The sequence below is a fragment of the Ictidomys tridecemlineatus genome, chromosome 7 (assembly GCF_052094955.1).
Source record: "Ictidomys tridecemlineatus isolate mIctTri1 chromosome 7, mIctTri1.hap1, whole genome shotgun sequence".
Classification (NCBI taxonomy): Eukaryota; Metazoa; Chordata; class Mammalia; order Rodentia; family Sciuridae; genus Ictidomys; species Ictidomys tridecemlineatus.
This window is the reverse complement of record NC_135483.1, coordinates 180,970,016-180,985,266: the sequence shown is the minus strand read 5'-3', so window position 1 is coordinate 180,985,266 and position 15,251 is coordinate 180,970,016. Positions and strand designations below refer to the sequence as shown.

The following is a 15,251-nucleotide window of genomic DNA, read 5'->3' as shown; positions in this document are numbered from 1 at the left end:
CCTTCTCCTTGCCACTGAACAGCCCAGCAGCCCCATAGACACTCAAGTGTGCCTCCCAAAGAAGCAGAACAAAGTAAAGAAGAGGGTCATCTGGGGCATTGAAGTGGCCGAGGAGCTGCAGTGGAAAGGCTGGGAACTGGGGAAGGAGACCACGAAGAACCTGGTTTTGAAAAATCTCTCCTTGAAAACCCAGAAGATGAAGTACAGGTACCAGAATGAGGGACCAGGGACCAGGCCCTGAGCCCTCAAGTCCCCAAAGTGGACTCTCTTTAAAAACAAATGAACTTTTGGGCTGGGGCTGGGGCTCAGTGGTAGAGCACTCACCTAGTATGTGTGAGGCCCTGGGTTCGATGCTCAGCACCACATATAAATAAATAAAATAAAGTATTGTGTCCACCTACAACTAAAAAAATAATAATAAATTTTTTTTAAAAAATGAACTTTTAAAATGCCATATAAAATCAAAGGAGTGTTCAAAATGTGCAGTTTGAAGAAATCCAGAAAGTGGCACTCCTGTAACTGGATGAAATCATGGAACAATGACAGTGTCTGAAGCCTCCCTTCCCCCATCCTGGGTCCCTCCCCTCCTCACTAATGAAGAAAACCACCATCCCGCCTTCTATGTGACTTCCTTGCTTTTCTCAAATGCATTTACCAGCTGTGTCTACATCTCCAAATGACATCCCTAAATTGATTTTACCTTCTTAGGAACTTTATGTAAACGGGAGAATTTGGTGTACCCTTTTAACCCTTTCGTTTCTGTCTATAAGACAGGGTGACTAAGTTGCTGAGGCTGACTTGCTCTTGAAGTCCTTTTGCTTCAGCCTCCTGGGTTGCTGGGAAGACAGGTGTGCCCCATCAGGCCTGGACTGAAGTTTAATAACTTATCTATTAATTATTTGGGGTTTCTTCCAGGTGCACATTCATATTTTATATAGAAAGTGGTGATTCTCTTTCTTTCTTTCCAATTCTTGTACCTTTTCTTTGTCTTTACTGTACTATTAAATAGAAAGTGTTGAGCAGAAGTAGTTATAGAAAACAGCCCTGTCTTGTTTATGATCTTCAGGTGAAAGATTCCCAATGTTTCACCATTAAGATGGATATTTTCTGTAGGTTTTTTTCTTTTTTGTCTGGTGGACTTGATCATTTTAAGGAAGTTCTCTTCTATTTCTGCTTTGCTAAGTTTTTCTCATAAACACATGAAGTTTACCTAATTTTTATTGATTCTCTGTAGTTACATATGACAGTGAAATCTATTTTGATATATTTAAACAAGCATGGAATATATCTTATTCTAATTAGGACCCCAGTCTTGTGGATGTACATGATGGTGAGATTTTTATTGAGATTATCATCTGATTTTTTCCCTCTCTTAACTAACATGGTAAAATATATTGACTTTCTATTTTTTAAATATTTATTTATTTATTTATTTATTGTAGTTGGACACAATACCTTTGTTCCATTCCTTTATCTTTATGTGATGCTGAGGATTGAACCCAGGGCCCTGCATGTGCTAGCTGAGCACTCTACCACTGAGCACAATCCCAGCCCCTTGATTTTCTATTTTATATCAACCACTTATTCCTCAAATAACCCCAACTGGTCAAAACTGAGAATGCTTTCTATACGTTGTTAAATTCTTTTTGCTAATATTGCTAATTTTGTGTTTCTGAGTAAGCTTGTTTTTCTGTGTCTCTAGGGTCTAGAGACCCTGCCTAGTTTCTAGGGTCTTTGCAATTTTCCTTCCTACTGTTTTCTTTGTGGAAAGATTTTTGACTACCTATTCCATTTCCTTGATGATTTCAGGTAGGATGCCATAAAATTTATTGTGCAGTTCTTGAGTCAGTTTGGTTAGTAATATGTTCCTCAGAGTGTGTTTATTTCATCTAAACTTAAGCATTTATAGGCATAGAGTTGTTGACAGCATCTTATTAATATTTTTAAAGTCTACAACATCTGTGACATTGGCCACCCTGGCACCTCCCTTCCCAGCCTTGATTACCCCAGATAAAAGCTCAGGGATTCTATTAAATCAAGATAGCCTGTCCCCATTCCTGTCCTCCTGGGCCATCATCCTCATCAGAGGCACAAGTGTTGTTCTTTTTTGATTTGGGTAAAGATCTGAAAGGACTGTGGGAGTGGCTGTGCCCTCTTGTGATCAGACCCTGTCTCCCTCTCCATGGACTCATCTCCTTTTTCTCCATGGTCCCACGGACTCCAGCCCCCTCTGCTCTCTCTAGAGTCTGCAATTTTCCTGCCTCCTCTGGTTGCTATAAGCCCAGATCTGAAGTGCTCATCTCTTGGCTCTTTCCTGAAGGCCTCTCAAGACCAAGTTCTTCTTCACGGTCATCCCTCAGCCCATCTTCCTGAGCCCAGGCATAACTCTCATGCTACCTATTGTCTTCCGGCCTCTAGAGGAGGTAAGTCCCACCAAGCAAACAGTAGCATGATGGGAGGGACATGGGAACTGGGACCTCAGAACAGGAAGTAGGACAGAGCAGCAAGGCGCTCCCCATACCACACCTACACCCTGCCAGCTACAACTAAAACCCCAGCTGGGGAGTCCCCCACAGGGCTAGAGCCTAATCTCCTTAGGCAGAGGGATATTCCCCATCAGATTTGGGGGCGTAAAGACTGCAATACTGTGTTGGTTACTAGTAAGTCCTAGATTTCTTGGCCTCTTCTTGCTCTCTTCAAGTTTCTTCAAAATTCTTTGTAACAACAACAACAACAACAAATTTCTCTTTGAGATGGGGGATCTTACTATGTTGCCCAGGCTAGCCTTGAACCCTTGGCTCAAGTGATCTTCCTGCCTCAACCTTTCTAGTAGTTGGGAATTATAAGCATGTGCCACCAAAATGTCCTCAAAATTCTTTGTTCCCCACAGAAGAGCCCCTCGTCTCTGAGACCCAGACAGTATAGGAGCACAGGCTGAGCTAGTACGTCACAACCCAGCCTACTGCCAGGGGTTGTGTTGGGGGGATGACTGAGGGGGGGTGGGATGTGTGGCCCCTGAGCACTAGGAAGGCACTGCTGACTGCCTCCCCTCTCCCCTGCCCTACAGAGAGAGTACAAGGACCAGCTGTGGTTTGAGAAGGAAGAGGGGATATTCTGTGTGGAACTGAGGGCCACCCTGCCTTGCCACAAACTAGAGTGCCCCCCGTCCCTACAGCTGCCCATGTGTGCCATCGGGGACACGGTTGAGGCCTGTTTCTGCCTGGACAATGTGGGGTGAGGGGAAAGTGGCTGAAGCTCAGAGGTGACAAGAACCAGCACTGGGAAGAGAGTCCAGGGAGCAGGGGAGGCAGACATGTCCCAGTGGGGAATAGGGCACCCCGGAGCCTCTACCTGATAAGGCCACGCAGTAGTCAGATGTACAGTGACCCGGACCCACCCCTTGCCTCCTAGGGACCTGCCCACCTTCTTCACCTGGGAGTTCCCCAGCTCATTCCAGATCCTTCCCACCACGGGGTTACTGGAGCCAGGCCTGGCTTGTAGGATCAAAGTGACCTTTCAGCCCCTCATGGCTGTCATCCATGAAGTGGAGGCCACGTGCTGGTATGGGGAGGGCAGCAAGCAGAAAAGCAGCATCCAGCTGCAGGCTATAGGTGAGGCTTTCCTCTCCGCTGTCCCCAGTGCACAGCTGCTGCTCCCTGGGTCTCAAGGCCTTAGTGTGCCCCCACCTCCCACTCTGCCTCCCCACCAACCCCCCACCCCCACACACAAGCTTTGCCTTTTCTTTGCTTCCATCATGTCACAGACTGTCTTCCCTGGGGACACATGCCTTCTAGGGACTGTTCCCCCAAAACTGCCCCATCTCTGCCCCAGCCAAATGTGCCCAGCTGGTGGTGAGCATAAGGCACAAGCGACCGGAGGACCAGGATGCTGAGGGCTCGAAGAAGGTGTTGCACTTCGGCTGCGTTGCTGTGGGCTGCACAGCTGAGAGGCAGATAAGGCTGTATAACCCATCCGTGGTATGCACTGGGCAGGGGAAGGAGGGTGGCAGGAGGGGGAGGCAGGACTCAGGGACCCCAGGACTGGGTGTGCTTAGACTCCATTCCCTTTTCATAATAACCCAGAGCCTCCAGTCTGATCCCACACACATCAACAGCTGTCATTAGACATTCCTCTCCCCTCTCAGCTGGCACTGGGCTCATGTGACCCTAGCCTCTCAGAGAACCCCTGGAGTAGCCCTAAGAGTGTCCTGACCCCAGGACCATAGCTAGCCCCATAATGCTTTGGGAAGAACAAGACTCTGTTCTGGGCACACGGCATGGCCCTTCCTTCTTCCTGGTGGAGGCAGCTTCACTCACACCCATGCCAATCAGTATGCACGGGCTAGATGCCAGCTGCCCCCATTACCTTGGCTGGACCCCTCTGTACAGTGCCCAGACTGCCCAACTCTGTGACCTGATCCTTTGCTCCCTCACCTGGACCCACAGGTGAATGCCCCTTTTAGGATCGAAATAGCCTCAGACATTCTGGCCAAAGACCAAGCCTTCTCATGTTCCAAGGGCCATGGCATCGTGCCCCCAGGAGAAAAGAAATATGTGTCATTATTCTTCCACCCTGAGGCCTTGGATGTCAGAACTATGGATTACATTTCCATCATGTCTTCCGGCTGTGTCTCCCAAACTGTGCTCAAAGTCGTTGGTTTCTGTATAGGTAATGGCGTCCCCCAGGCCAGGAGCAGCCCAGATTTAGGATTCCAGAGAACTCCTTGTCTGTTCCTAAGAGACCTTGCCTCTAGTCTGTCAGCCTGGATGTCTGCTGCCCCCTCGTGGCCCAGTGGGGAAGCATTGTGGATACCTGGTGATACCATCCTGCCACTACCCCTAATGACATGGGTCTCTGCTCAGGCTGCAGGAATTCTGTGCCCATCCTCCCTGCCCATCTATCCCCAGGCAACAGCAACCCCCAGCAGTGTCAGCCTTTCTGAGACATTCTCTGAGAGGCTAATACCCCAGCTCCACCCAAGTGGGAGGGCCCACTCGCAGGGACCACAACTCCTATGCCCAGGTCCTGCTGTGGCCCTGCAGCACTACTGTGTCAACTTCAACTGGGTCAACCCTGGGGAGCACTCGGAGCAGACACTGTGGATAGAGAACCAGTCAGACAGCACAGCACACTTCCAGTTTGCCATCGACTGCCAGGAGAGCGTCTTCAGCATCCAACCTGCCTTCGGGACCCTGGTGGGCAAGGCCCGCATGACCCTGCACTGCACCTTCCGGCCCACTCGCCCCATCATCTGCTTTCGGCGGGTAGCCTGTCTCATCCACCACCAGGTGAGTGGTAGGGAAGGGGCTGAGGGGAAGGAATCCCTCAGTCTGAGAGCTAGTGAGGAAGGCAGGCCTCGGTAGCCATTCTCCTGTATTCTGAAACTTCTAGGGTGATATCTCAGCCATTTTCCTCCTTCAGGGCTCCAGCCCAGGCTGTTGGAGCTAGATTGTGGCCAGGAGCACCTGAGGGCTTACTCTGAGCCAACTGGGTGTGTCAAGCTTGTCTGGTTGCTACCAGGCCAGAGACTTTGGTGAAGCTGTCGCTGGTGGGCTGGGGAGAGAGGTTTCGGCGTCATTCCACACAGTATGTGCAAGGCAGAGAGTCTGAGATAAGAACCCAACTCCAGGCCTCTGGGCAGGTCATTCCCTTGGTGCCCTGACCTGAGGGTGCCTGGCTAAGATGGCAAGCAGGGACTGAAATTTATCCTCAGATGCCTCCCAAACAGGTACTCAGGCTCTGGGCCCTCTCTCTCTAGGCCTGGAGAGTGGGTGCCTCTTTCTGAGTCTCATGCAGGTGTGGGGTTCATGGGGGCCTTGGGATGGGAGGAAAGAACAAATTTGTTTTCTGCTCCCACAAGGAGGGCCTAAATGCTGGTCTTGCAGGCCCTTGGCTGGCAGTGGGATGGGTAGTACAAGGAATGCCCAGCGCCCATGTGCAGCAGAGGGAAGGGCAGGCCATGGCTGAGTGTCCCACTTACCACTGAGTCAGCTAGGCGGCTGTCAGAATGCTCCCTCTGCCTACCACCCTGCAGCTCCATCTCTGCCATCCTGTTTGCCCAGTGTCCATCCTCAGTTCAACTCCAGCGTACCCCCTTACCCCACCAACCCTCCTGTGCCCTGTCACCCATGGAAAATGTCGCAGGACCCGCTGTTCCTGGACCTGATAGGAACCTGCCACTCAGACAACACCAAGCCGGTCATCCTGAAGCCTCAGCACCTCACCTGGTACCGCACGCACCTGGCTCGGGGTCTGACACTGTACCCTCCTGACATCCTGGGCATCATGCTGAAGGAGAGGAAGCTGGAACAAGACAGGAATGGGGCCCTTATGATACCCATTGAGGTACCGTGGATCCCTTAGTGCCCATGGGGAGCAGGATGCCCTTTCCAGGTTCCAGCCCCCTCTAGCAATTTGTGAACAGTCCTTTGTTCCCAGAGGTACAACTATAGCTGAGGGTGACCTTCATGGAGCTCTTGCAGTCTTTTTTTCCAGAAGGGAGGGGCAGAAGGAGGGCAGTGGCAGGAGGAATGGCAGTTGGGCACCATCCCTGTCTCTCCCCTTACAGGACCTGGAGGATATGCCAGCCCCGCAATACCCCTATATTCCTCCCATGACTGAGATCTTCTTCGATGGTACCAATGACTTGGCCATCTTCCCCCCACCCGTCAGCATAGAGCCCATGGAGGTGGACTTTGGTGGCTGCCCTGGACCTGAGCCCCCCAACCCTATCCCTCTGTGCCTGATGAACCACACCAAGGGCAAGATCAAAGTGGTCTGGACACGCAGAGATGACTGTCCCTTCTGGGTGACCCCAGACACCTGCGATGTGCCCCCACTCAAGTCTGTAGCCTTGCGTCTGCACTTCCAGCCACCCAACCCCAACTGCCTCTATGCTGTGGAGCTTGAAGCCTTTGCTGCCTACAAGGTGTGTGCTACAAAACAAGTCGGGGAAGATGGTTCTCTGCCTTCCCTAACAGAGAGGGGCAAGGTGGGGTGACAGCATGTGACACAGGGTCCTGCATGATCCGTCCTGTCCATGCCCAGCTTCTCCTACTTTCTCCTTGGTTGGACAGCACCCCCTACTGGTTTGATCCGGCCTAACTCGGGCCCTCTGATAATGTCTCATTCATTTGGGGCCTCCCTCCCCTCTGGGGAGGAACTCAGGAAAATTGGGCTAGGGCGTTCCTGGCTTCCCTTCTAGTCCTCCAAGCAGGAAATGGTCCCTACAAAGGAGCTGTGGGCAGGCAGGAACCAGGCCTGGGAACTGAGTCAGGGTGCAGATAATGAAGTACACCAGGGAGGGCTACTGAGTACAGCTTCCCCTGTCAAGAACCTCAGTCCACAGCCTCTCCCCAGGCCTGCTGTGGCTGCTGGGCCTCTTAGTCCCTCCATGTTCCCAGGCAGCCACTTTCCCTCCCTCAGCCCTGTCCACATGCTGTTCTTCCAAGTTGCTAGCTCTGGGCTGGAGAAGAGCAGGGCTGAACAGTCAAGGTCGGAGTCCCTGACCAGCCCAGTGACCTTGGACAAATTCCTTCATATCTTTTCATCTGTAAACCAGGGACTGTTTCAGAACTTTTAGGGAGGTTTCCCAAACAGAGTTTTGAATTACCTCTGCTCTGGTGTCTCGGCAGTGGGGGAATATGGAAATTTGTAGAATAAGGCTGTAGATTCCTGGCTTGGCTGAGGCCAAGCACATCAGGTTTAGGTTACAGGGTTACAGGCTGTATACCTGTAACAGTCTGATAAGGTGGCTAGCAGCCACACGGGGCCACTGAACACTGAAAATGGAGATATGCTAGAAATATAAAATAGTTCAAAACTAAATTTCAAAGATTTCATACAAAAAGAAAGTAAAATATCTCATTAATAATTTTATGATGATTATATGTTACAGTGATAAGATTTTTAGATCCAGTGGGTTAAATAAAATATATTATTGAAATTAATTTCATGCGTTTTACTTTTTCATGTGGCCACTGGGACATTTAGAATTATATTTGTGGCTGGTGTTTGTGGCTCATGTTGTATTTCCATTGGCTACTGCTCCTCTGGGCTCATTCCTAGAGAATGAATGGTGCTTTCAGATCCTGCCCCACCCGCCTCCTGGCTGTGGGGACTACAAGAGAGGGTTTGCAGAGCACTCTCTGTAGAGCCTGGCTCAAGACAGGGTGGGGGTGGAGGTGAGGGGTGTACAGCTGTTGTACTCTGCATGCACTGTCCCCCCTGCACCCTTGCCCCCTATCCATCCCAGCTTCAGCACCCAATGTAAGACTCCTGCAGCACAGGGGCAGGGGGGGTGGGGCAAGGTGGCTGCCTTCCATGGAACCCTGAGCTGCCCCCTGCAGGTCCTGTGGAGCTACAGCAACATCGAGGAGGACTGCACTGTGTGCCCATCTTGGTGCCTGACAGTGAAGGCACGAGGCCACAGCTATTTTGCTGCCTTGGAGCATCATGTCCCCCAATATTCCCTGGATGTACCCAAGGTGAGTATGGTACCAACAGCAGTGAGAGAAGGACAGGGGAGCACTGGCTCCTACCTGCAGATCTTTCTTTCTCTCTATCTTGCCTCAGAAACACACCCCTACACCCTCTCCAGCTGTCCTGGGGATCTGGGCCATTTAAGGACTTGCTCCTAGACCATGGCACTAGGACAGGGACATTCTGGGAGTTGGCCACCAGTCCTCCCTTCTCCCTCTGAAATAGTCACCTGGTCCTCTGCCTCAGGTTTAAACCTCCTCAGCTCCTTTGTTGCCAGTGCCCTGTTGACTGAGCGCCTGCCCAGCCTAGGTCCTGGGCTAGGCCCTAGGGAAACAAGGACCATTAGCCTTGTCCTTGGGGGATACTCCTTGGGGGATCAGAATTCCCAGGTCTCTCACAAGGCCCTTGAGGCCCTTCAGGCCTATGAAGCAGAGTGTCGAAGAGCTGAAAAGTGCAGGGCCTGCTGCCAAGCCACCAGCTGCTAATTCTAGTGTGGCCTCTGATGTCTCCTCCCGGCTCCCATCATCAGCTTTTCTCAATAGTCTTCTTGCCCTGGAAAAGTACCGCTCTGAGCCTGATCCTCCCACCAGCTCCACTCCTTTCCCCAGTCCCAAACCTGTACCACCCCTGCCCAAAGCCCTCCCTGACTCAAAGGGTTCTCCTGCTGATGCCCTCAGCAGCCTTCCCTTGGCATGTCCTCAAGTGGTCTGTGGCCTTTCCCATAGTCCCCACATCTGGATGGGACTTGGGTCCAGGATTGAGAGTTTGTGTTTGTAGCCTGATCAGCTGTAGCCCAGTGCACGCCCCACCTCAGAGGCTCAAGAAGAGTTTGGGGGTTGGGCAGTTGGGGCTGGATTCCTTCAGTCACCTGCATGAGAATCATTTGCTCCTGAGCTTCTAGACCAGGATTTCCGAAAGCATCTTTCCAAAGGGTGATTTGAGGGCGCTCTAAACAACTTTTCTTCTCACTGGAAGGACAGACCTTGGAGGCCTAAGCTTTTCTAGGACCTATGATTACCCGACCTGTGTTTCTAAAGGTCTCAGCAAGAGGGAAGACAAGAGTATTCTTTGGTGCTAGACTGTGGCCTCCCTCAATTCCCTACTTTTAGGTTGTTGGTTGAGCTGTGTGCGGGCATCTTTGATCTCCTTGGAAATGGCCCACCCACACCCACATGCATGCCCCTGAGTGTGCATCCCAAAGGTGGGGATCTGACAAGGCTCCTGCTTTCCTCCTCTCTCCCACTCCCAGCTATTTCCTGCAGTGTCCTCTGGTGAGCCCTCCTACCGCAGCCTGCTCCTGGTCAACAAAGGCTCCATGCTGCTGATCTTCAGCTTGGCCCCCCAAAGCAGCTCAGACATCACCCTGCGGCCTGCCTCAGGCCTGGTAGCCCCTGGGGCCCACCAGATCTTTCTCATCAGCACCTACCCTAAGGGCACCTCCTGGAAGCAGCACATTTTCTACCTACAGTTCAATTTTTACCCCCAATATCTCAAGGTAAGAGGCAAGAATAGAAGTGGACCCTAATCTGTGACTTCTTTTTTCAAAACCACTCTCTGGGGTTGGCTTGCAAGGCTCCCCTGAACTATCCAGGAAGGTAGTATCTCAGGGAGATGGTTCCATTTGTGAGCTAGGCACCCCTCAGGGCCCTGCCCATCCACTTCATAGAATATAGGACCAAGACAAAGGGTACAGATATCCAAGATTCACACCTGTGGGTGGTGGAGGGTGTTTGGGGGCAGCCCAGGGATAGGGTCTGGCTGGTGGACCCATGTCTGACCCTGTGAACTGGCCTGAACATCCTCTCTGGGTCCCCAGGGGTTTTTTAGTTTACATTCTGTAGAAACTGCCAGACTCAGGTTGGCAGAGGACCTTTGCTCCACCCTCCAAGAGGGGAAAGCTGACCATCCATGGCCTCTTGGACACTTGGGAAGGCCAGGACCCTGAGGTAAGTTCAGGCACCACCCTCTTTCAAGGAGGTGAGCATGCAGAGCCGGGAGGAGCCACTGCAGCTGAAGCTGGACACCTACAGAAGCATCTTCTTCAAGCCCACCTGGGTGGGCTGCTCCTCCACCAGTTCCTTCACCTTCCGCAACCCCTCGCGTCTGCCCCTAGAGTTCGAGTGGAGGGTCTCCCAGCAGCACCAGAAGACGCTGGCCGTCCAGCCTGCCAGAGGCCTCATCCAGCCCAATGAGAGCCTTGTGAGTACCCTGACCATTGCTGAGGGTGGGGGAGAGTGACCGTCACCTTCACCTTCAGCGTTTCTTGCCCCTGGCTCTCACAGGCTATGCTGCACCCATCAGTCCACAGTCCCCTCTCCCAACTTGTGAGTGGGTATTATGAGTACCACCTTCATGTCCCCCACTTCACAGAGAATCGAGACTTAGTGGGAAAGAGCTGTTTACTGAGATCAAGGTTAGAAAGTGCAGAACTAAGTCTGGAACCGGGGTAGTCCCTGCTCCATCGTCCATGGTCCCAAAGCTATGAGATTGCCGGAAGGGTGGTGTGGAGCAGCTGGATTTGGGGCCAAATGGGCAGCTTTCAGTAGGGGTGATGATTCCTTGCTATAGAACAAAGTGGGCACAGTCTGGGACCCAAAGCAGCAGACTTTGTCTCTAGTCTAGAGCCTCATAGGGTAACTGGGGAGGCTAGATTTGGGGGAAAAAACCAACACATGGTATCTATCTGTCAGAGCCCAGAGACAGTAAGCAGAGGGTAGGGGCGATCACATGAACTTTGGAGTTGGCCAGAACCATCCCAGCTCCCACCCTCACCCGCTGTCTCACCCTTGGCCAGTTACCTTGTTTTTCTGAGGCTCTAGTTTCTCAGCCCAAAATGAGTCTTGAAAGTGATACCACTCACCTGCCATGGAACGCAGGGTGCGGGGAGACATAATGTACCATATGGAGCAGACACTCAAGGGCATGGCCAGAGCCTGACACCCCACAGTGGGACCTCTACTGGCCAGGAGTCTGAGGAAGGGGGACCCTGGGGACCAGGCAGGGATCATCTCTGTGACTTCAGACACTGACGTGGATCTTCAGCCCTTTGGAGGAGACCAAGTACCTGTTCCGAGTGGGGATGTGCGTCTGGGAAGCTGGCCTGCCCCTGAACACCAAGCCCCCAGCCATCACACACTACATGATCCGCCTGGTGGGCATGGGCATCACCAGCAGCCTCTCTGTGAGTGGGAGTCCCCAGCAAAGTGAGGGGTTTCAGGGCACAAGTGGGACAGATTCCCAGAGGGCAGGGACAGGATTCCCCCGGCTTCCCCACCCACCACCCTGGACCTGGCCTTCCTTGGGGGATGCTCCAGGGATAGGAGTAGGATTATGGGACTGGGGACCCAAGGGAGTCCCCCAGCAGCTGGCTGACTGTGCCTCAGGCAGAGGCAAAGGAGCTGGACTTCGGAAACGTGCTGGTGACTAGCAGGGAGTCCAGGAACCTGGTGCTTCTGAACGATGGCAATTGCACCCTCTATTACCGCCTGTACCTGGAGCAGCGTAGTCCTGTGGGCGATGACCACAACTCCCCTGGTACTCAGACCTGGGCTGGGGTCAGGGGTCGGGGAGGTGTGTGTGTCAGGGAGGGTACTGTTTAAGATGGAGGGTACTGCTAACTGCGTGATGGTCTTGGTCAGGCAGAACAGAGCTTGAAACATGGTGCTTCCACTTTAAGGCTGTGTGGCTTTGTGCAGATGATTATCCTCTCTGAGCCCCAACATTCTCATCTATAAAATGGGGCTACTGGTGGTACCCACCTCACAGGACTGCTAGGTGAAGAAAAGTACCTAGCAGGTGCCAGTAATACAAAGTGCGGTGCCTCTGACCCATCCTGGGAGGAGGGCCTCCCTGTTTTCTGATTTGGGGCTCCTTTAGCCAGTGCTCTCCTGGACCAGCGAGGGTATCTCAAAAGGAATAGGAAAGACCAGGTGCCTCTTCCCACTGACCCACCTGCATCATCCCCAAGCAGCTCTGCAGCTAGACCGTTCAGAGGGGAGCATGCCGCCCCACTCCAAAGACAACATCTGCCTGACAGCCTGCCCGCAGCGCCGGTCCCAGTACTCCTGGACTATCAGCTACTCTCTCCTATCCCACAGAGGTACCTGGTGCCTGGCATGGAGAGTCAGGGCTGGGAAGGACAGAGGGGAGGGGAGAGAGCTGTGTGCAGCAGGCCTGTGGGGGCTGCTGAGAATCGAGACAGCAGCTTGGGCCAAGCTGCAGCATGCCTTTGGTATCGGTGTGTATGCTGCATCTGACAGTATGTGTTTGCACGTGTGTGCACTTGAGCTGTGGAAGACTCAACTTGCAAAGTTAGATGTGCTGATTTCTTATGGGATTTTAAACCAATCCACAGCCTCCCTTAGCCTCAGCTTTCTCCTCCATGAAATGGATCTGTTACTAGCCTGGAAGGTGAGCAGGCACCAGAACATGGACTCAGTGACCTGGGATCCTAGCTCCAACACTTAATAACTGCAAAGTCTTGGCAAATTGTTGCACCTCCATGTGCCTCCGTTTTCTCATCTATAAAATGGGGGTGATAATGGCCCACAAAAGTAGGGACACATGCCACCACACAGATGGACCTGGAAAACATGACGCTTAGGGAAGTCAGGCACAGAAAGGCACATGGAATCATTCCATTTATGTGTGACATCTAGAATAGACAAAAATATACAGACAGAAGGCAGATGGGTGGTTGCTGGGGTAGAGCGTAGATGGGGAGCAAGAGCCAATTGGTACCATGCTCTGCCACGGAGCTACTCCCAGCCCAGTACTGAGTTTCTTTGCAGGGTGATAGAAGTTTTCTAAAATTCAGTAGTAGTGATGATTGTACAACTCTGAATATACAAAAATTACTGAATTGTGTGTTAAGAGGATAGATTTCACAGTATATAAATTATGTCTCAATAAAGCTATTAGGGAAATTAATTTGAAAACAAATAACAGTGCACATTAAAAGCAAAAAATCTAAGTGTGTAAAGCACAAGAATTGGCTGTGTTGTAAATGCCCCAGAGCCTGTGGCCTGCTCTCTCCCCCACCCCATCCTGCATCACTTACCTGCATGCCCCGCCCCTCTCTTCCACACCCATGCTCCCAGATAACAAGGTTGGCGAGAAGAAAGAGTTGTGTCAAGTCTCTCTGGTGGCTGTGTATCCCTTGCTCTCCGTTCTTGATGCCTACTCCATGGGCAGTGCCGAGGGCATCACCCGGAAGCACCTGTGGCGCCTCTTCTCCCTGGACATGCTCAACAATTACTTGGCACGTGACCCCACACCGGGGGAGCTCACCTACCGAGTGCCCACCCGGCACAGGTAAGCTGGGCCAGGGAAAGGGGGACAGGGACTACTGGGAATGTTCGCGGAGCTACCTGCCCACATCCCAGCACCTATCTGAGAAGCTGCTTTTCATCTTTTGGGAGAAGTGACCTCCAAATTCTCACTCCTCCCTGGAGGGACCTGGAGAAGCAAGGATTGTCTCAGGTCTGAAGAGCTAACTCATCTTGAGTTCCACATTCTCCATTTCCCACCTGGGGAGATGGGAGTGCCCAAGCCAGCCACCCCTGGGAGCCCTCCCTGTCCCATCCCCAGTTCTGAGCTTGTTTCTCTGCTTCACACAGCACGAACCAGACCCCCCCTGTCTTCACCCCTTTGAAACTTGATTTCAATTTTGGGGTAGCACCGCTCAAGGCCCCACCCTCTGTGGTACTCCTGGACCTGAAGAACATTGGGATGGTACCCTTGGACTGGTATGGCTGGCCTGGAGGAGGTGGCTTATGGGGGTGCGGGGGGGGGGGCAGAAGGGTGTGGAAGAGTCACCTTCTCTTGCCAGTGGGAAACCTGAGGAAGGAGCCTCCCCATGGACAGGGTGTGCAGGCCCAGGTGGGACTCGGGTCACCCAATAGCAGTTGGGACCTGTCATTGGCTGAGACGTGTTGATAGGCTCAGGGCAGGGTGGAATTGCCCTGATGGAGACTGGGCACAGCCATCTTTAGTAACCAAATGATGAGAAGCTTTTATTCAGCACCTGCTGCATGCCAGGCTTCAATCCACCAGTGCTCACAGCAGCCCTGTGAGAAAGTTCTCTTCTAACTCCTCCATAGGCCAAGGTTAAGGACTCAGCTAAGACCACTCACTAGTGGGCAGAGCCAGGTTGAAATCCAGATGTGTCCAACTCCAGAGCAAGAAGGCTTTGCGTAGCTTCTGCATACCAAAGGTATCCAGGTGCTAGGACCCTCCAAACAGCTCCCAGTGCAGCAGGGCTGGGCCTGACTGGGTTCAAGTCAAGAGTCTCAGAGAAACAGGGGTTTGGTGCCACAGATAGACCTTCCCCCAAAGGGCATGGCTTAGAAAATTTGTGGGGTCTGCTGGCAGGGTAGAAGCTGGCTACAGAGCAGGCTGCACTCAAAGGTCCCAGGAGGCCAGGCCTGGAGACCCGGGCCCAGCAAGCTCAGCCTTTCCTATGCTCCACTTTCCTCCCATTTGGGCCCAGAACTTGTGTCCTTTTGATGACTTCCAACTTTACTTAGCTATCAAGAGGTGAAAAAGAAGGGTTCCCATCTGAGTCAGGCTTGGGAGAGAGAGCTCCGCCCCTCCCCAGGCTGGACAAGTACTAGAGAGTAAACTGCAGGTGGAGAATTTGTGATGCAAAACCGGTGGCCTAAGCAGGAGTCTTGGGGTAAGGGGGATGCCGGGGAGTGGAGGCCCATTGTCGGGTGTGCAGCAGCTGCCCCTTGCACTGACTGTCCCCTCCCCAGCCTCCGCGGTGGAGT

At 52.4% G+C, this 15,251-nt stretch overlaps 1 protein-coding gene across 1 annotated transcript in view; it reads left to right on the top strand.

The window, feature by feature from the left end:
- The window catches only part of Cfap65 (cilia and flagella associated protein 65), a 32,787-nt gene that overhangs the window by 5,148 nt on the left and 12,388 nt on the right, over window positions 1-15,251 (top strand). Inside the window, exons 2-18 of the mRNA XM_078018481.1 lie at window positions 23-207; window positions 2,321-2,423; window positions 3,068-3,234; window positions 3,412-3,611; window positions 3,832-3,977; window positions 4,446-4,668; window positions 5,023-5,288; window positions 6,145-6,345; window positions 6,569-6,928; window positions 8,349-8,486; window positions 9,731-9,976; window positions 10,456-10,680; window positions 11,504-11,662; window positions 11,865-12,015; window positions 12,452-12,580; window positions 13,581-13,794; window positions 14,100-14,228. Coding sequence (XP_077874607.1) covers window positions 23-207; window positions 2,321-2,423; window positions 3,068-3,234; window positions 3,412-3,611; window positions 3,832-3,977; window positions 4,446-4,668; window positions 5,023-5,288; window positions 6,145-6,345; window positions 6,569-6,928; window positions 8,349-8,486; window positions 9,731-9,976; window positions 10,456-10,680; window positions 11,504-11,662; window positions 11,865-12,015; window positions 12,452-12,580; window positions 13,581-13,794; window positions 14,100-14,228 — 3,242 coding nt within the window. The remainder of the gene's footprint in view (window positions 1-22; window positions 208-2,320; window positions 2,424-3,067; window positions 3,235-3,411; window positions 3,612-3,831; window positions 3,978-4,445; window positions 4,669-5,022; window positions 5,289-6,144; window positions 6,346-6,568; window positions 6,929-8,348; window positions 8,487-9,730; window positions 9,977-10,455; window positions 10,681-11,503; window positions 11,663-11,864; window positions 12,016-12,451; window positions 12,581-13,580; window positions 13,795-14,099; window positions 14,229-15,251) is intronic.